Source organism: Ylistrum balloti, unplaced genomic scaffold (assembly GCF_031769215.1).
Source record: "Ylistrum balloti isolate Yb309-2 unplaced genomic scaffold, AGI_CSIRO_Ybal_v1 Utg372360, whole genome shotgun sequence".
NCBI classification, from domain to species: Eukaryota; Metazoa; Mollusca; class Bivalvia; order Pectinida; family Pectinidae; genus Ylistrum; species Ylistrum balloti.
In genome coordinates, this window is record NW_026783079.1 from 16,237 (window position 1) to 36,526 (window position 20,290).

General features: G+C 38.0%; 11 protein-coding genes across 11 annotated transcripts; 3 read left to right on the plus strand and 8 right to left on the minus strand.

Annotated features, from left to right (window-relative positions):
- The first annotated feature begins 799 nt into the window (after positions 1-799).
- Positions 800-2,773, plus strand: LOC132564534 (ATP-dependent DNA helicase PcrA-like). The gene has a single exon (XM_060229188.1). It carries the CDS (start codon positions 800-802, stop codon positions 2,771-2,773), a length of 1,974 nt encoding a protein of 657 aa, XP_060085171.1.
- Positions 2,774-3,325: 552 nt separating this feature from the next.
- LOC132564535 (glutamate decarboxylase beta-like) lies at positions 3,326-4,882 on the minus strand. Its single transcript, XM_060229189.1, has one exon. It carries the CDS (start codon positions 4,880-4,882, stop codon positions 3,326-3,328), a length of 1,557 nt encoding a protein of 518 aa, XP_060085172.1.
- A 1,953-nt stretch (positions 4,883-6,835) lies between these two features.
- LOC132564536 (low molecular weight protein-tyrosine-phosphatase YfkJ-like) lies at positions 6,836-7,222 on the minus strand. The gene has a single exon (XM_060229190.1). It carries the CDS (start codon positions 7,220-7,222, stop codon positions 6,836-6,838), a length of 387 nt encoding a protein of 128 aa, XP_060085173.1.
- Positions 7,223-7,379: 157 nt separating this feature from the next.
- On the minus strand, positions 7,380-8,528 carry LOC132564537 (sulfate adenylyltransferase-like). The gene has a single exon (XM_060229191.1). It carries the CDS (start codon positions 8,526-8,528, stop codon positions 7,380-7,382), a length of 1,149 nt encoding a protein of 382 aa, XP_060085174.1.
- A 556-nt stretch (positions 8,529-9,084) lies between these two features.
- LOC132564538 (cysteine synthase-like) lies at positions 9,085-9,771 on the minus strand. Its single transcript, XM_060229192.1, has one exon. It carries the CDS (start codon positions 9,769-9,771, stop codon positions 9,085-9,087), a length of 687 nt encoding a protein of 228 aa, XP_060085175.1.
- A 1,659-nt stretch (positions 9,772-11,430) lies between these two features.
- LOC132564539 (signal transduction histidine-protein kinase BarA-like) lies at positions 11,431-12,804 on the plus strand. The gene has a single exon (XM_060229193.1). It carries the CDS (start codon positions 11,431-11,433, stop codon positions 12,802-12,804), a length of 1,374 nt encoding a protein of 457 aa, XP_060085176.1.
- Positions 12,805-12,915: 111 nt separating this feature from the next.
- On the minus strand, positions 12,916-13,845 carry LOC132564541 (cysteine synthase-like). The gene has a single exon (XM_060229194.1). It carries the CDS (start codon positions 13,843-13,845, stop codon positions 12,916-12,918), a length of 930 nt encoding a protein of 309 aa, XP_060085177.1.
- A 1,292-nt stretch (positions 13,846-15,137) lies between these two features.
- LOC132564542 (signal transduction histidine-protein kinase BarA-like) lies at positions 15,138-16,238 on the plus strand. Its single transcript, XM_060229195.1, has one exon. The coding sequence runs from the start codon at positions 15,138-15,140 to the stop codon at positions 16,236-16,238; it is 1,101 nt and encodes a 366-aa protein (XP_060085178.1).
- Positions 16,239-16,262: 24 nt separating this feature from the next.
- On the minus strand, positions 16,263-17,243 carry LOC132564543 (protein tas-like). The gene has a single exon (XM_060229196.1). It carries the CDS (start codon positions 17,241-17,243, stop codon positions 16,263-16,265), a length of 981 nt encoding a protein of 326 aa, XP_060085179.1.
- An 854-nt stretch (positions 17,244-18,097) lies between these two features.
- Positions 18,098-18,949, minus strand: LOC132564544 (uncharacterized protein Mb0965c-like). Its single transcript, XM_060229198.1, has one exon. The coding sequence runs from the start codon at positions 18,947-18,949 to the stop codon at positions 18,098-18,100; it is 852 nt and encodes a 283-aa protein (XP_060085181.1).
- Positions 18,950-19,015: 66 nt separating this feature from the next.
- LOC132564545 (FO synthase-like) lies at positions 19,016-20,287 on the minus strand. The gene has a single exon (XM_060229199.1). It carries the CDS (start codon positions 20,285-20,287, stop codon positions 19,016-19,018), a length of 1,272 nt encoding a protein of 423 aa, XP_060085182.1.
- Between the last annotated feature and the right edge of the window lie 3 nt (positions 20,288-20,290).

The window sequence follows — 20,290 nt, forward strand, 5'->3', positions numbered from 1 at the left end:
CAGAAAAAGTTGTTCTCATTTACCCCGTTCCTGAAGTTGGTTGGAATGTATCGCAGATTATTATGGATACACTTAATGATATTCCAGCCAAAGAGCAATATATGCAATTTGTTGAATTTGAACTTAATACTTTGTTTAGTGTTTATAAAGAAAGAACTAAAAAAACATATAAAATATTTGATTCTGTAAACTCACCAAATATTATTAGAATCTATCCCGCTAACCTATTCTGTAATTTAGAAACGAATCAATGTATAACAAAAAATAAAAAGCAGGTATTCTATAGCGATGATGATCATGTATCCTCAGCTGGGGCGAATTTAATCGTAGAACAAATTACGCAGCAATTAGATGCCTTTACTTCAGCAACTATGAATACAAAAAATTGAATTAGCTACCTAAGACCGTGGCTAATGCCATCGTGATTTGAGTAACAGGGAAAAAGGTTAATAGGTCTTAAGATGTGTAAAATATACAGAATTTAGAAATCGTTTGTTGTGTGAATACACAACAAACGTTTAGCATATTTCTGCGCAGAATGTATATATACTTTTGACTCTCCTGATATTGTGTTTTTTAGCTGATCTTTATAAATTATGTAGGTTTTATGTTTTCTGGTCTCAATCAACCTCAATTAGAAGCTGTTCAGCATACAGAAGGCCCTCTGTTAATTCTTGCTGGTGCTGGCAGTGGTAAAACACGTGTTTTAACACACCGTGCGGTTTATTTAATTGAGCAGGGTTTGGCTCGTCCTTCTGAAATTTTATGTATTACCTTTACGAATAAAGCCTGCCGGGAGATGGCTGACAGAATTAAAAAAATTAGAGGTTCTGGTGCTATTGATGTAAACGTACGTACGTTTCATAGCTTCGGACTAGAGCTTATCCGTCGTAATGAAATATCAGTACCTGTCGATCGTTTTGCCTTGATTTATGATGATTCAGATCAACGACAACTGATGCGCGATGTAATGTCAACGCTCAAGGTTGATACGGAGCGTGTAACACCACGTAAAGTTTTAGGTTTAATTGAGTCATTTAAACGTCGTGCATTATTGGCTGAAGACTTAGATACTGCAATGATTCCAATGACAGATTTTAATGTTGTCGAGTTATATGATGCTTACCAGAAGGCTTTAATCGCTGCGAATGCGCTTGATTTTGGAGATCTCTTACTATACCCCGTTCGAGCTTTAAAAAAATCCCCGATTGAACAGGAGCGATTACAAAAGCGATTTCGTTTTATTATGGTTGATGAATTTCAAGATACCAATCATATTCAATACGAGCTGATGCGTTTACTTGTCGATGACGTAGGTAATTTGGCTGTGGTCGGTGATGATGACCAGTCGATTTATGCCTGGCGTGGTGCTGATATCTCAAATATCCTTAACTTTGAACAAGATTATGCTTCAGCACGTGTGATTAAGCTGGAGCAAAATTATCGAAGTACAGAAGTTATCTTAAATGCTGCTTGGGAGGTTGTACGTCATAATATTCAACGTAAATCAAAGCGCCTTTGGACAGATAAGAAAGGGGGAGCTCTTATAAAACGTGCTGTTTTGAGTGATGAGCGTGAAGAAGGTAACTTTGTCGCTCAGCAAGTCAAAGTAAAGCTTACAGCAGGCGCCAAACCTTCAGAGATCGCTGTCTTTTATCGTACGAATGCACAGAGTAGACCAATTGAAGAAGCGCTTAGGCAATTAGCCATTCCGTATCGTATTGTAGGCGCAACAGGATTTTATGCTCGTAAAGAAGTTAAAGATGTGCTTGCTTATTTACGCCTAATACATAACGCTGCAGATGTTGTGGCATTTTCTCGTATTGTTAATGTTCCGCGCCGTGGTATTGGTAAAACAAGTCTACAACGTGTTGTTGATGTTGCGTTAGAGGAAGGAGTAGATATACTCCAAGCTATAGACTTAGCCTGTGATACACGTATTTCTGGTAAGCCTGCTGCTAGTTTAAAGCGTTTCAAAGAATTTATTTTTTCATTTAAGAGGCGTGTTGAGCAAGACTCGATTACAAATCTGACAGCAGAGTTAATTCGTGTCTTAGATTTACGACAAGCTTATTTACATGAAGGCGAGGAAATTGCGAGAGATCGTCGAGAAAACATTGATCAATTACTTGTATCAATGCAAGATTTTGAACAAGATACTAGTGATCCTAGTCTGGCAAATTATTTAGATCTTGTTTCTTTAGTCCAAGATGTAGACCAGGCTGAAGAATCAAGTGTACAATTGATGACTTTACATAGTGCAAAAGGGCTAGAGTTTGACATTGTACTTATGTGCGGATTGGAGTATGGCCTTTTACCCCATACGCGTTCAATTGATGAAGGATCTGAGGAAGAAGAGAGGCGTCTGTGTTATGTTGGAATGACAAGAGCGCGTCAAGAATTGTTTCTGACCCGTGCACGTACACGTCGTACCTTTGGCGCCAAATTAAGCCAACAAGCAAGTCCTTTTTTAACAGATATTCCGGCGGAGCTAACTCAGTCAATATCACCTCAAAGTAATCCAGAGCGTTTTCCTTACTCCGCACCAATGCGTTCTGTAAAGCGGCCAGATAATCGTTCTGCTGCTGTGGTAGCAGATGATATTCCTACACAATTTCAGCCAGGTGCTAGTGTAGTGCATCCTATTTTTGGTATTGGGCGTATTGAATCTGCCCAAAAAGGTCCAAGAGGGCTAAAGCTTAAAATCTGCTTTACTGCAGGAACAAAGACAATTTTACCTAGTTATGTTGAGCTAAAGCCCGTATCTAATTAGACTGTTAAGTTAGCGTATAAACAGTATCGTTTGAGTCGCAGATTATAGTATTTTTGGTAACATCGTCTACAATTTTTCACCTTATGTTTGGCTAACCTCATTGTCAGTCTTATCTTTTTACGCTTTTCTTCGATATGTTATCAGTATCTTAAAAAGGATTTTTTAGATATTTCAAGTGTTTTATTATTGGTAATACAACTGCCAGCTATGTGGTTTTTTGGGGCGATAGTAGCTATGTTCATGGTGCCTTCTATCCTGATATTTTTATTTCAGGCTTTATTTTCAGCTGAACCTCAAGAGTTTGTACTTATAGTGATTTATGCGTTAGGTCTTTTTTTGTGTTTGTTTCTTCTCTATATTATTATTACAGTTCCCCAAAAGAAACCAGTTCCTGTTTGGTGGCAGCGTTATAAGATGTGGCTTGTTTTTTTTACAACGCTTTGCTGGAATTGTATTTTTCTACTGTGCTTCTTTGCTTCTATGTCTGTATAGTCAAGGCGGATATCGTATTTTTCAATCTTATCAAAGAAGGTCTTTAGTACTTTTTTGTTATCAACAATGTGTAGCAGGTTTTCTTTGATCTATGTGTCTTATCTTGTGCATTTTTAGCCCAGGTTGTTCCGAGTCGTTGATCGAGTCTAGAAATTCGAAGGCAGCCTGAAATGAACGTAAAAGGTGTTCTGCTAAGTCTCTTGTTAAATTGTTTTTGACAACAATTCTAAACATAGTTTGTGTTGCCTGTTCATCATATAAGAGTGGTGTTTTTTCTTCTGTCAAGGGGTGATCAAAACTCATTTGGTAACCACTAACATACCAATGATGTTGAGAGAGTACATGTTGTAAATCAATATCGTCATAAGAAAAATTACAGGCTGGATTTAACATCGCGCTGACAACAGGTAGGCAATGTTTATCACCATGATCTAACAGGATAAAGCGGGGGATACCTTTATAAGTCATACTCTTTAGACCATCACGTAGGAATTTCGCGTTCTGCATCATATTGTCACAACACGTTTGATATCCTTTTTGGCCATAACGTAAAAATTTGTAGTACTGGACATAGACACCACTGGCAGGTCTCGAAAAATTTAAGGTATAAGAGTCCGCTTTTCCGCCAAGATAAGTTACGGAGATAGCAATATGCTCACTTAAATTTTTACGTTGACGCCAGATGATCCAGCCAGTGCCGCAACAAGATTCACCATATTTATGCCCGCTACTTGAAATCGATAGCACATTTTTGAGGCGAAAATCCCAAGGCGGTAGGTCTCTTTGAAATGGAGCAATAAAACCTCCTGAAGCAGCATCTACATGAATGCCAACTTGATAAGATTGTTCTGTATTAATCTCTTCAATAACTTGATCTATTTCCCATACAGGATCATATTGTCCAGCATAGTGGTTGCCCATAATACAAACGACACCAATCGTTTTTTCATCAATCGCATTACGGACTTTTTGGGGGCATAGTGTGAAGTTCTCTACTGATGGTTGAATAAATTTAGGCTCGATATCCATATATTTGAGTAGTTTTTCCCAAGCCGCTTGAAAGCAAGTTGATATAACTAGATTAGGGCGTATTGCTAGAACTTCTTCTGTATTTAAATTGTTACGTTTCGCATACCAAGCTCGCCAGCGAAATTTGAGGGCTAAACCTGCTAATAAACAAGCTTCTGTAGATCCTACTGTTCCTGCCCCAGGGTAAGTACCATATTCGGAAAAATCTTCAGGTTCTGGGCAGTGCCATAGGCGGGCAATCATATTAACCACACTATTATGCATTTTGTAGGATTGGGGGTAGACTGTTTGATCTGCCAAATTGACGCGTAATCCCATTAAGGCTACAGCTTCTTCATCTTCTTCGAAGCTAACGTTTACATAAGATGATGTATTTAACTGTTGGTTAAAATCTAAGGTATGTGTATTCTCAATGATTGTTTTTACGGTTTTTGATGCGTGTCCAGTTTCAGGAATTTGCATATTACCAAGCCAATTATGTTGAGCTGCACTTGAAACATAGTAGTTCTCATGACGCTGTTGTAGTTGGGCTAGTTGTGTGCGTAATGCTTTTATTTCAGCTTTTAATTTTTTAGTCTCCTCGGACATCTCTAATTACCTTCCTAAAATTTGAATTATGAGCATAAAATTAATGATTTTATCTAGTTCTAGATTAGTGTAGGGGGGATTATATTAAAATAGTAGTTTTTTTTGATTATTTAGGTTTTTGCTGTCTTGGAAAAATATAAGATAGTAAGAAATTATGGGTTAAACTGCGACGTTGACCGCCAAAATCGTAGCCAAACTGAACACGATGGTATCTAATTCTGAAACCACCTCGAATGTAGGTTGTTATAATTGAGCCTTTATCGTCTAAAATACCAGGGTTATTATTAAAAACAAAACGAAACCCTTGGTCAACACGTACTGTGATGTAAAAAATCCAGGGTCCATGTTTGCCTGCGGTTGTTCTTAGTAGTTCGTTAGACCATTCTATAAAGGCATAGGGAGCGATAAATTTGAACTCAGCGTTTTGCATATAGGTAGTTGCTAAACCAAGAAAAAAAGCCGATTTAGTTGCTGTGCCTGGTAGTAACTGTACTGATAGCGCAAATGTCCCACTGCCTAAGCGCAGCTTTGGTTCATATCTAAACCCGGCCCCCAGTCGAAGTTTTTTTGCAAAACGTAGCCAAAATGCACTTGCAACGGTTGAAAGGGCTTTTGGGGTCTTACTAGAAAAATACGTATTCCAATGTGTCTGATCTTTTCTGAGATCTAGGAGTCGATATTCAAAAGCAATTGCGGCGGTTTCCCAATTTGTAGCGTAATGTAAACCAGAAAGAGGGAGAAATACAGTATTTCCTAAATCTTGATAAACAAGTTCCCATTGTTCTTGAGATAAGGTTGCAGAAAGTACTGGTGTTGACGTAAATAATAGCGTCAGACAGATAGATAATAATTTTATGTTGTAGGACATACGAAGGTCATTTTACTGTATGTAGGATAAGAATTGCTTGATACACCTTGAGTAGCTAATAGATTTCAGTAGCTAATGGTCATTGCTTGAGGAAGGAGTAATCATAATTATGACAAAATATCATTCGGGCTGATACAGAACTGTTAAGACTTAACTTTTTAGGTCCAAGTAGAATTTTTAAGAGTCTATGTTGTTTGCATGTGTTTTTTAAATGAAACATGATGAATATGTTTTATACATTGTTATGTAAAGGTATTATAGATGATGTTTTGGGGCGTTGTTGGAGCTAGTTGTCTTTTTATAGGGGTGCTGTTGGGGGCTTTTGCTGCTCATGTTTTGAAAGAGCGTTTAAGCCCTGAATTACTAGCAATATTTGAAGTTGGTGTACGTTATCATATGTACCATGCTTTAGCTATTTTATTTATCGCGGTGCAGGTTCAAAAAGATAAAGCATTTATTTGGGCTGGTGATTTTTACCTTGCAGGTATTGTTTTGTTTTCTGGCAGTTTGTATTTATTGTCATTGACGGGAGTTAGATGGTTAGGAGCTATTACACCTATTGGCGGTGTTTGTTTTTTGGTTGGACATGCTTTATTAGCTTGGGCGTTTATACGTGTAGGTTAATAGGAGAGATTATTCTTGAAACGGAAAAAAAATACGGGTAAGTTAAGTCAAGAAGAAACGTTTTTATTTGAGGCACATCTTGATTATTATCCGCCACGTCGTAGTTTAGAGTATCAAAAAGCGACGACTTCAATTCAGAGAACAAAAAGTTTGCAAACTTTAGTTAAACAGGGAATAACGCCTGTTGATTATACAATAGATCTTCATGGGTTAACCTTGGTACAAGCAATGCAACGACTTCACCAGGTGTTTTTACGTGCACATCAAGCGGGTTGGCATATCATTCGTGTGGTGACTGGAAAAGGCTACCGTTCGCCAGGAGGTGAGGGGGTTTTATTACGTGAAGTTCCAGTAAAATTACGTTTAGATCCACGTGTTGCCGAAGTAATACAGGCGATAAAACCTAAAGATGGTGGTCGTGGCGCCTGGTTTGTACGGTTAAAGTAAACAAGCTGAACAGTTTATACAGTATTACCTTTTTCCAGCGAATCAAATAAACCTTTAACACCAGACTCTACAAGTTTATAGACCTGTTCAAAACCGTCATCTCCACCATAATAAGGGTCTGGGACTTCTCGCTCGGGTCCGTTATGGAAGTCTAAAAGTCTTACAATTTTTGCTTCTGGTCCTAAGATATTTTTCAGATTTTTTTTGTTACTGTTATCCATAGCAACAAAAAGATCAGTTGTGTGAATATCTTGTGCTTGTACTTGTGCTGCACGTCCATTACTAATATCTAGGCCCTGCTGTCTAGCTGTTTTTTGCATACGTTGGTCAGGTGGGGAACCAATATGCCAGCCGCCTGTACCTGCAGAGGTAAGTGTTAGAGATAAATGACGTGATGTCATTTCTTTAAAAGCAAGGCCTTCTGCTAGGGGGCTACGGCAGATATTACCTAGACAGACAAAACAGATAGATTGGATACTATGCATCAGAATATTTAGAATCGTAGAAAAGTACCGCTGTTATAGTTTTTTTATAACAGCGGTGTTGAGTTAAGAATATTTAAGCTTTTGCATAGGCTTGAATCAATAAGTCAGCGACTTCCGGGCGTGTGAATTCTTCTGGTGGGCGCTGGCCGTTGTCTAACATTTCACGTACTTTTGTACCACTTAAGAAAATACGTTCTTCGGGGCTGGAAGCAGTTGTTTTGGCAGTTGCCATTTGTTGTGTGCGTGTGCAATAAAAGGAATGTTCAAATTTTAGAATATGAATACCTAGATCATCAAAACTAAATTGGTTAAAGATGTCTTGAGCATCATAGGTGCCGTAGTAATCGCCAACTCCTGCATGGTCACGCCCGACAATAAAATGGCTGCAGCCGTAGTTCTTGCGTGTTAACGCATGAAAAATTGCTTCACGTGGTCCAGCATAACGCATTGCTGCAGGAAACATCGCTAAAAGAACACGTTTGGGATTATAGTACTTTTCCATCATAATTTCGTAGCACTGAACACGAATATCTGCAGGGATATCACCTGGTTTTGTTGCGCCTACGAGTGGGTGAATTATGAGGCCGTCAACACCTTCTAAAGCAACTTTTGTTAGATACTCATGAGCACGGTGGATTGGGTTACGTGTTTGGAAAGCGACAACTGTTTCCCAACCACGTTTTTCAAATTCACTACGCGTCTGTGCTGGTGTTAAACGGTGATCTTGGTAGAGTTGCTCTGGTAATTCAAAAGTGTGTACAGGGCCAGCAAGACGTTTTTCTGGGAGTCCTTGAACGTATTGTACACCAGGATGACTAGCATCATTTGTGCCAAAAACTGATGTTGTTTCACGTTCTAAATCTGGTTCATAAACTTCTTCAACTTCAACTAAGGCTATTTCACTCCCTTGGAAAGTTAATAAAATGGCGCCTACTGTTTGTGCGGCAGTGGCTGTGTCTTGATCGGCTGCTAACACAATTGGAAATGGCCAGACTAGGCCATTTGTTAAACGAATGTTGTCAATAATTGAATCGTAATCAGCTTTACCCACAAAACCAGTTAATGGTGCCATTGCACCAACTGCAAACATTTCGATGTCAGCAAATGTGTTTTCTGTAACCTCTATGACTGGCGCTTTGGGGTAGGTTTCTTTTAGTTTTTGTGCTTGCTCTTTAGAAACTGAACGGGGTGTTAATTGTCCACCATGTGGTGTCGCAACCATTGAAGTATTTCCTTTCTTTAAGTGTCTTGTCTTAGAAGTAACTTAAGACAGATTTTTCAAAATATTCTGTTTGGAGTGTGATTTTTTTTGAGTTTTATGTGGCATATAATTTTTTCTAAGTGTCTATGAATTCGACAATCATTTCTTTAAATTGTTCTGTCTCTTCATCAATTATCCAGGCTCGTACAGCTCCTGCTTTACCTTGGTCTACTCTATAGATGACCCAAACGAAACCAGGCCAATGTAGGGCAAATGTCCTATCTGTTTCACTAGCAATCTCTGGGCAGTCGGGGTGACTATGGAAAAAACCAATAACTTGTTCATCTGTGGCAAGTGCTTGTTCTGTTTTGTAATAAAATAATGGATCAATTTCAAAACGGTCATGACCACGTTCTTTATTTTGGTTTTCTGCTGTAACGATACGTGTGAGTACAGTACTTTTGTCAGAAGTGTTGCCAATCATGCATACCGCATCCTTCATTAGGATAAGCAGGTTCTAGGTGGCGTTGCATCTCGTGATGCAAATTTTCTGGAATGGATATTTTGTTTATCGGCATTAGATGCCTCCTCCTTGCAGCTGTGCAGATTGCCAAACGCGTGTTGTTAGGTAACGTGTCCCATGGTCTGGAAGAATAACAACAAAAACACCCTGCTTTACATCTTGTGATTTTTGTATAGATGCATTTAAGGCTGCTCCTCCGCTTGGGCAGGTCATTATACCTATTTCTTTTGCTAATAGTTGTACCGTTTCATAAGCTGCTTCGGTTTCTACAGGTATTTTGTCATCTAAAAGGTCTTCTTGGTAGATACCAGGCACAATGCTTGACGCCATATGTTTTAAACCTTCAAGACCATGGAAAGCGTGATCAGGTTCTGCTGCGATTACTTGTGTTTTGGGGTGGATTTTGTCAAAACCAGCGCGTAAACCCATGGCTGTTCCTGATGTACCTAGAGAGGCAAATGTATGTGTCACACGGCCTTGTGTCTGTTCCCAAATTTCAGGTGCTGTTGTTTCTGCATGCGCTTTTGGGTTTGCTGGATTATTGTATTGATCTGGCTTCCAATATTTTTCCGGGTTTTCTGTTGCCATTTGTCGGCTAACAACAATAGCACCATCACTGCCTTCTAATGGATCTGTTAGGATCAGTTTTGCTCCGTAAGCTTTTAGAACAGAGATACGTTCTTTGCTTGCATTTTCAGGAATGCAGAGCGTTACGGGAAAGTTTAAGGCTGCACCAATCATTGCGTATGCAATCCCCGTATTCCCACTCGTTGAATCCAGTAAAGTTTTTCCCCTGGTGAAATTTCCTGTCTCTAGACCATCGAGGACCATAGAGAGTGCCGCACGATCTTTTACTGAGCCTCCTGGGTTTGCTCCTTCAAGCTTGCATAAAATCTCTACATTCGGATTTGCTCCTAGACGTACTGGCCATTTTCCTAAATGTAGTAGGGGGGTATTACCGATGCATTCTAAAATGGTGCCACGGATTTTTTGAGCAGCTGGTCCAAATTGTAAAAAGCGAGATGTCAACAGAAATGAGATGAAAAAAATAAGTTTATAGATTAAGCTATATGACCACCTGCAATAGCAGGAATAATCGCAAGTTCATCGCCATCTTGTACTTCTGTATCTGGACCGTTTTGAAAACGGACATCTTTATCGTTTAAGAATAGGTTGACAAAACGACGTACATCACCGTTTTGGTCTAATAATTGATTAGCTAAATCGCTATGTTGTTGAATTAGGTGACCAATGCATTGCCGTACGGTGGAACCCTCTACTGAAACAATATCTTGTTCTTGGGTGAATTTGCGTAACGGTGTTGGAATCCGAATGTTAATAGCCATTTAGATACTCCTTATAGTTTAGATGTTCTATATGTATATATAAGTATAGATGAAATTGATTGATGGTGTGTGACAACTTTATTGAATATGACTTAGCCTTAGTGTAAAAAATTACACTAGGGTTACAACGGATAGCCTATTTAGTTTCCTTAAAATAATTATAAAAAGCATACATTATGTAGTTTATAGTTAGCTATTAGCTAACTATAAAAAAGATTAACAATTTTATTATAAAGTAGCGAATAGAAATGAAAAAAAGATTAGCAGCGTTATATGCTCGTCTGTTGGATATTGGTATCGATGTATCACTTCCTGAACGGCTTATGAGAATTCGTGCTCAATATAACATACTTTTTGTATCTAGTATGCTTACGTTGTGTAATGCTTTACTTCTCTGGTGGTTTGAGAAAAAACAGCTAGCCTTTATTATATTTATTGCCGCGATAGTGTATCTAGGGTACTTCTTTTTGTTGTTGCTTCAGATTAAACGTCTTTTTGATACATTCATTGTGTTTAATTTTCTATATTCGACAGCATTGATTTTGTTGATGGGAATTTTTTTGGGGCCAGCATTTGGTGTCCATTATTTATTTCTTTTTAATTGGATTTTTTGTACTTTATAGGACAGCCTCAAAGTTGGTTACCTTTATGTTATCTAATTATCTCATTATGTCTTTTTTATGTTGTTGAATTTGAGTGGGTACACTTTTTTATAGCAGTGCAACCGTTGTCACTAACAGTTCAGCAGGCAACAATATTGAAGGTAAGTGTTGCTGGCTCTCTTTTTTTGGGAGTTTATGTAACAACATCTATCTTTTTTAATACCATTAATCGTTATGCTAGAAAATTTGCAGAGATATTATATCAGCAGGAACTTACGGAGGCTGAGCTAAAGCGTAGTGAACACCGGTTTCGTAATGTTCTTCAGTTATTACCTTTAGGCATACATGTTTATCAACTAGAAAAAGGTACTACTTTACGATTAGTTGATTTTAACAAAGCAGCAGATACTATTTTAAATGTTGACCATCGCCGTTCTTATCTATATAAAACGATGGATGAAAGTTTTTCTCTTTCTCCAAAGGTTCTAGAAAATTGTTGTCGCATAGCTAGAGAAGGTGGTGTTTTAGAAACGCAAAATTATTCTTATCAGGATCAGAATATTTCCAGTATTTTTGATGGCTATAGTTTTCAAATAGCTCCCGATGAATTGAGTCTTGTTTTTCAAGATGTGTCAGCGCGTAAACAGGCGGAGTTAGAACTTCAGTTAGCTAAGGAGCAAGCTGAATCAGCTAATGTAGCCAAGACGCAGTTTTTAGCTAATATGAGTCATGAAATCCGGACACCGCTTAATGCCATTGTTACGCTTAGTCAGATATTGTTGGAAAAAGTAGAACAACATTTATTAACAGAAAACACGATTTTTAATACAACGTGTAAACGTTACTTAGATAGTATCCAGTTGGCAGGCAAAGATCTAAGTAGTCTTTTAGGTAATGTTTTAGATTTTGCTAAAATTGAGTCTGGTTGTATGGATTTAGAAGAGGTTTTTTTTGAGCTGAGAGAATTTTTACAAGATCTGTGTCAACTATATCAATTTGCCGCTGAAGAAAAGGGCATTACCTTAAGGCAAGAGGTCTCAGTTGATGTGCCCAATAATGTTTATCTAGATGAGGGGAAGCTGAGGCAAGTTTTGCTTAATCTGTTGAGTAATGCAATTAAATTTTCTCCTGAAAATAAATCTGTGACACTTCGTGTTGATAAACAAGGAGATCTTTTACAGTTTCAGGTTATTGATCAGGGAATTGGTATTTCTGAAACACAACAAAAAACTATTTTTGAGATGTTTGAGCAAGGGGATGCATCTCTTACAAGAAATTACACAGGAACAGGTTTAGGGCTTGCTATTAGTAAAAAACTAGTAGAAATATTAAAGGGGAGCATTTTTGTAGAGAGTGTGATGCATCAAGGAGCTACATTTTCTATCCAGATTCCATTTTTAGAATCAAAAAAGGAAGAAAGCATTTCTTTTAGAGAAGAAAAAAGCCAATTTCAATTATCAAATGAAAGTCCAGTGATTCTGGTTGTTGAAGATAATAAACTCAACCAGTTAACAATTACAGCATTATTTGAGTTATTTAATTTAACTATTCATTTAGCCAGCAATGGGCAAGAGGCGATACAAAAAACAAAGGTTTTAGATCCCGATTTAATTTTTTTGGATTTGCATATGCCAGATATGTCGGGTTTAGAGGTGATAGAGATATTACGTTCAATTACGGCATATCGTGATACGCCTATTATTATTTTATCGGCAGACGCTATAATTGAGCAGCAAGAAAAAGCTTTAGCTGTCGGTGCCTCTGCTTACCTGACAAAACCAATAGAGATCGATAAATTGTCTCTTTTATTAAAAAAATATCTATAAGAAACTGCTATAAAATAATTGTACTTACCGATATATAATTCAAAATGTTTTTTTAGAACTGTTTGTTTTAGCTATTGTGAAAGTCTTGCTAAGATAGACGGCGTAATCTACTTAGAATAAGTCTAAGCTTAAATAACGTTCGCCGGTATCACAGATAATGGTAATAACTGCTGTATCTGCTGGTAGGTCTGTTGCTACTTCTAGGGCAGCAACAACATTTGCGCCTGCACTAATACCGGCGAAGATACCAACTTCACGAGCGAGACGTCGTTGCATATCAATTGCTTCTTGGTCATCGACAAGTTCAATACGGTCAATTAGGTCCAGGTTGAGAATTTTAGGTATGAAACCAGCACCGATACCTTGGATATTATGATTGCCTGGTTTTCCTCCGGAAAGAACAGGACTTTTAGTCGGTTCTACGGCAACAATTGTTACATTTTCTTGTTGCTGTCTAAGGGTTTCACCAACACCGGTAAGGGTACCTCCTGTACCGACACCAGCAACAAATGCTGTAATTTCTAACCCCAGTTCTTGACTCGCTTGTAAGATTTCTGGACCCGTGGTTAGACGATGTGCTTCAGGATTTGCCGGGTTTTCAAATTGTTGAGGCATAAAAGCACGTTCTCCGTAATGGGCCAATAGTTCTTCTGCCCGAATAATAGCACTACCCATACCACCTTCATGCGGTGTTAGCTCTACGGTCGCACCAAAAGCTTGTAATAGTTGAATTCGTTCGGGGCTCATGCTTTCGGGCATGGTTAAGATACATTCGTAACCACGAGCTGCTGCAAGCCAAGCTAAACCGATACCTGTATTACCGCTTGTTGGTTCAATAATAATTGAGTCTGGTTGTAAGTTTCCTTTTGCTTCTGCCGCTAAGATCATACTACGACAAATTCGATCTTTAACACTGCCGCCTGGATTATGACTCTCTAACTTGGCATAAACGTGTGCACACCCTTTGTTATTTAGCGGACCTAGGTCCAAAAGAGGTGTTTTTCCTACAAGGTCAATAGATGAAGATATGATTGGAGACATTGTAATGATGATCTTACCTGTTAAATGTAATACATTGTGTTGTTTTTTTGGCCACTACGTAAGTGTTTTTCTAATTTTTGGTCGATACATGTTGCCAGTGTTATTTGTTCTAATTGTGCCCAAATATGCTCTTGAGTACAAAAAATATAGTAAGCAAGGCCGTTTCCTTCGATCTGTGTCAGTTTTGTTATTGTTTGGGGCTCTAGTATTTTATACATATCTGCAATAGATATATCTTCTGGGCGCAGTTTTAGTCGGTAGCCGCCATGGCTACCTCGTTTGCTTTCAAGTATACCGTGTTCTCTTAAAATAAGAAAAATTTGTTCAAGAAAACGTTTAGGAACGTTTGTTTCAAGAGCTATCGTGCGTACTTGAGTAAATTGACGTGGGCGGAGATAGCTTAAAAAGTATAAACCGGCTAAAGCATATTCAATTTTTTTTGAGAATTTTAATCCCATAATTTTCTAATATAGTTTCTAATATTAATATAAAATTATTTTTTGCTATAATTGGTATTTTATTTTTAATTATGTTCTATGAATTATGAACATAGATCTACTTAATCCTAATTTACGAGGGCAATAATGTCTAGTCTGAAGTTTTCAACGTTTTTTAAGATTTTTCAGTTTTTTTATGAATTAGGTATTCAGGATGATACTTCTGTCAAAGATGCAGTGTTTATTAGAAGTATCAACTTTTTTTGTCTGATTACGATTTTTACAACAGGTTTATATTTTTGGGTGGCTATAGGGTTACAGCTTTGGATTTTTTGTTTATTTGTAGCGATTTCGTTCATCTTGTTTTTAGGGATCGGAACTCTTAGCTATCTTGGCCGGCATCGCCAGTTGTTATTTTATTTATCTCTCTCTATCGACTTTGCAGTCTTAGGATGTTGTTTATTAATTGGGACAGAAACATATATTTATTATGTACTAATAACGAAAATAGGATTACCTGCTATAGCGTTTAATCAGGTACATATTACGCGTCTTTGTTTTTTGTTAACTGTGACAAGTATCGTTTTTGTTTTTATAACATTGGGACCTATATCTTATTTAGAACCGGTTTTTTCTTTAACTTTTCAACAGCAATTGATATTTCGTATTGTCTCAATTTCGTCGATGCTTTTTGGTTTTATAACAATGAGTTTGCAAATTCAATCTGTTTATTATCAAATTATTAATAAGTTACAACGTCTGATTAAGCAGCAAAGTCATACGCAGTCAGATTTACGTCAGGCTAAGGAGTTAGCAGAAGCTGCTAATATATCCAAAACGCATTTTTTGGCCAATATGAGTCATGAAATTCGAACCCCACTTAATTCAATTATTGGTCTTAGTCAAGTACTACTAAAGAAATCTACGCTATCTTCTTCAGATATATCTCAACATCATTTAGAAAGTATCCATGCTAGTGGGAAGAATCTGATGAAACTATTAAATAATATTTTAGATTTGTCTAAGATTGAAGCAGGGCATATGGAGCTGGTACAGGTGAATTTTCAGCTTGAAGAGTGGTTGCAAAGTCTGAGTGCTATCTATGGTGCTTCTGCTGAAGTCAAAGGTCTTATTTTTACGCAATTTATTTCTCCTAATGTTCCTCAGCGTATTTATACAGACAGAGAAAAGCTAGGTCAAGTTTTATTGAATTTATTAGATAATGCAATTAAATTTACTCCTAGGGGTAAGAAAATTCGTTTAGAGGTTGACTATCAGGAAGAATTGTTGGCTTTTCATATTATTGATGAAGGTATTGGTATTTCTGAGATAGATCAAAAAAAGATTTTTGAAAAATTTGAACAGTTAGATGGGTCTCCAGGTCGTCTCTATCCTGGCGTTGGTTTGGGGTTAGCAATTAGTAAACAAATTGTTCATTTATTAGGCGGCTCATTAGACGTAAACAGCACACCTGGAAAAGGTTCTATTTTTTCTGTCAAGATACCGTTAGCTAATGTCCAAATTGATCATAAGCAAAATCGACTTTTCAAGATGCCAAATCAATTAGATAGTTTTTCAGAAGATGCTGTTGTTCTTGTTGTAGAGGATAATCCTACTAATCAGGAAACATTTGTTGCGTTGTTTTCTGCATTAGGCGTTTCTATCCATCTTGCTAGCAATGGGCAAGAGAGTATCGAGCAGGCAAAAAAACTAACGCCAGATTTAATTTTTATGGATCTTCATATGCCAGGTATGTCTGGTATCGAAGCAATGCAGGAAATTCGTAAGCAAGAAAGTTGTCAACAAATACCTATTATTATTCTTTCTGCCGACGCTTTTCTTGAAAAACAGGAGAATGCGTTAGCTAAAGGTGCATCAGGTTATCTAACAAAGCCGGTTGAATTGCTAAAATTACAGGCTACTCTTGCAACATATTTGCAATCAGGTACAAGCTAGTAGTGGTTTTTGTCTAATGTGTTTTTAGGGTGCTGGATTTGGTGTTTTTTGATGAATAGCTTCAATTTTTTGTAAAACTTCTGAAGGTAAACTTAGGTTTATGCTAGCAATATTGGCGCGTAATTGGTCAAGGGTTGTTGCGCCAATAATTGTTGATGTAACAAAAGGGCGTGAGTTTACATAAGCTAATGCCATTTGAGCGGGGTCGATATGGTATGTTTTTGCAAGTTCAACATAGGCTTTCGTAGCTTGTTGTGCTTGTTTATTACTATAGCGTTGGTAGTTAGGAAAACATGATAGTCGTGCCTGTTTCGGTTTTTTAGCGGCTAAATATTTGCCAGATAAAACACCAAAACCTAGTGGTGAATAAGCTAGTAAACCAATCTGTTCTCTTAGGCTTATTTCGGATAAACCTATTTCAAAAGATCGATTCAACAAATTGTAAGGGTTTTGGATACTTTGTATACGTTGTAATTGGTTGATTTCTGAAAGTTTGATGTATTGCATCATACCCCAAGGTGTTTCATTCGAGATCCCGATATAGCGGACTTTTCCTTGTTGAACTAGCTCGTTTAAACACTCAAGAGTTTCTGTGATTTGAATAGGGGTTTCATCTGCTTGGTGTTCATAATTGAGTTGACCAAAAAAATTCGTTGTTCTGTCAGGCCAATGGATTTGGTATAGATCAATGTAGTCTGTTTTGAGCCGTTTTAAGCTGCCATCAATAGCTTGTAAAATTTGTTTACGGTTAGGGTGTGTTTTCCCATTACGGACCCAAGGCATCCAAGGAGCAGGCCCTAGCACTTTTGTCGCTAGTATAATTTGTTCTCTTGTTTGTCTCTTTTGTAGCCAGTGTCCAATTATTTCTTCTGTTTGAAACTGTTTTGCTGGAGTGGGGGGGATTGGGTACATTTCCGCAGTGTCAATGAAGTTAACACCTTGAGCTAAGGCGTAGTCTAACTGTTGAAATGCCTCTTGTTGTGTATTTTGTTGTCCCCAGGTCATTGTTCCTAAACAAATAACGCTGACCTGTAGTTTTGTGTTACCTAAACGGCGATATTCCATAAGCCTAAATATGTTTTTCTAGATAGTTATGACGATGTTTTTTTATCATAGAATTTGTTTTTAATGAGTCTCGTGTTTTTAATGATCAGCTAAATCTAAATAAAATTAAATACATCTGACATTATAACGTGGTATTCTAGACAGAAATAATTCTCATCTAACTCTCAGATACAGCTCAGATTATATCTTTCGTATGTCGAAAAGAAAACAGATTTTAAAGGTAGCTGCAGATCAATTTGCTGCTAAAGGTTTTGAAGGTGCTTCTTTGCGTTCTATTGCATCAGCAGTTGGTATCCAAGCAGCGTCGATTTTTTACCATTTTCCTGAAGGTAAGGAGCAGTTATATAGTGAGATTATTCAGCAAGTTATTGATAAAATTACAGAAGATGTGATTCAGTGGCAAAGTCGATCAGATAGTCCTGTAACGACAGTTGTAGAATTGTGTATACGTTTATGGGATTATTTTTCCTATCAAGAGGCCGCCGCCGCGGTTATTTTACGTAATACTCTAGAGCCTCAGAATACTCGTAGTAAATGGGCTTTTGAACAGGTCTATCAGATAACACAGCTTGCAGAATCTTTTATCGAGGCAGCACAGCAGCGTAAAGAGTTACGACAATTTAGTGCTTCTTCATTTATGTTTTGGGCCTGTAGTTATATTCTTAGTTTTCATGGTGCAGCCGGTATTCGGGAATCTATTTGGGGTGGCTCTCAGGAAAAAAATAACAAAAGTATCGCTAAAGAGCAGTTTATAACGGAATTAACGTATTATCTTACACCTTGAATAAAAAAACTTATGTAAAAAGTTGTTGAATATAGTCTTCTGAAAAGCGTTTAATAGCATCTTGTTTTTTCTCTAAGTCGCCAAGAGGCGGAACGCCATACAGTAGCCAGGGGACTGTAACAACATCTGTAATACCAATATCGCGTTGTGCTTTGTAACCATCTAAACCAAATTGGTCAATACAAACAGCTTGAATCTCAAATGAATCCTTCTGGCGCCCACGATCGTTGAGCAACGTGTGTAATTTTTCGATGGTTTCTTTTAGCTCTACTAGCGTCATCATCGCTGACGTCCAGCCATTACCATAGGTTACAGCGCGTTTTAAAGCTGGTAAAGAATGTCCGCCAATATAAATAGGTACGTTCTCTGATGGAGCTGGGCGCATTTTGATGCGACCAATATCAAAAAAATCACCGTGATATTCAAACCAATCGCCTGTGAGTAGACCTTGAATAATTTCTAAAGATTCATTGACCCGTTTGCCACGCTGTTTAAATTCTGTACCACACCATTTAAATTCTTCTGGGAGCCAACCAATGCCAGCGCCAAACCCAAAGCGATTCTGACTTAAAACGGCAAGCGAACCTAATTGTTTTGCCAGTAAAACAGGATTTCGAACACCTACCTTGATGACGCTGCTATAAAAGCGAATATGTGTCGTTGCTGCTGCGAGACTGGCTGCAGCAATCAGTGGTGACACAAAAGGTGTATCTTCGGTCCACATGCGTTTGCCGTCTGATGTATAAGGGTAGGCGGCAGATACTTCTTCTGAATAAAAAATAGAATCAGGTAGTGCAATTGATGTAAAACCATATTCTTCAGCGGTTTTAGCAAGCTCAATGTAGTGCTCAGGATTGGTCATTGCTAGTGACATTGTAAATTTCATGTTTATTTCACCTCTTGTCTCAATGTATCAATCTTAAATATGTTATAGGGCATTTTCAAATTTATATGTAAATGTTTGATCTGTTGTTAATTCTTGATAGGACCCAAAAATTTCTTGTGGGTGTTCAAGTTGTGACAGTGGATCTTGCTCTATTTCTTGTTCCTCTAGAACGCGGCTAAATTGACGGTGTATTTCGTAGGTCGTACGACGTTCGACTGGAACTCTACCCGCATCACGAATGGCATGACGTAACATTGCTGGTGTCATGAGCTGGCCGTGGCTTGCACCTGCTGTTGTTGAAATGCTTTCATTCATTAAGGTGCCACCTAGGTCATTGACACCACAATTAAGTAGCCAAGATGCCATCCGTAATCCCTCTTTGACCCAAGAGGCTTGAATGTTTTTAATCGTAGCCCCCAACATAAGGCGTGCAATGGCATACATTCGAATAATATCATTGCCTGTAGGGCCTGGTTGAACACCTGTAATGTCTTGTTTTATAAATAGGGGGGCTTCTTGATGGACAAAGGATAAGGGAACGAATTCTGTAAACCCTCCTGTCTGTTTTTGAATATCTCGAAGCAGCGCCATATGCGCAGCACGTTCCTCTTTGGTTTCTACATGACCAAACATCATCGTTGATGTTGTCGGGATACCAAGCTTATGAGCTGTGGTAACAATTTGGATCCACTCTTGTGTTGAAATACGACCAGGAGAAATACGTTTGCGCAGTGTATCATTTAAGATTTCTGCAGACGTACCTGGTAGAGAACCAATGCCAGCATCTTTTAGGGCTGATAAATAGTCGTAAAATGTGCGTTTCGAACGAATGGCACCATACTTTACCTCTTCTGGAGAAAAGGCATGTAAATGCAGTTTAGGTAGGGCTTGGTGCAACTCACGGCACAAATCAATATAGATTTCTCCGTCAATAGATGGTGCTAAACCTGCTTGTAAGCAGACTTCGGTTGCACCATAGGAGAGGGCTTCTTGAGCACGGCGAATAATTTCATCTGTCGGTAAAAAATAGCCTTCTTCTGAACGTAAATCTCGAGAAAATGCACAAAATTGACAGGTCTTGATACATACATTGGTGAAATTGATATTTCGGTTGACCACATAGCTAACTTGATCTCCACACTGAAGTTCTCTGAGGTAATCTGCTGTTAGTACTAATGCTGTTAACTCAGGACCTGTTACTGAAAACAGTGTAGTAGCATCGTCTTGCTTGAGTTCCTTACCTTCTAAGCAATGCTCAAGAATCGTACGGATGTTAGGTGTTATTGTTTGTAAAACGGATTGTAAATCTGTCATATC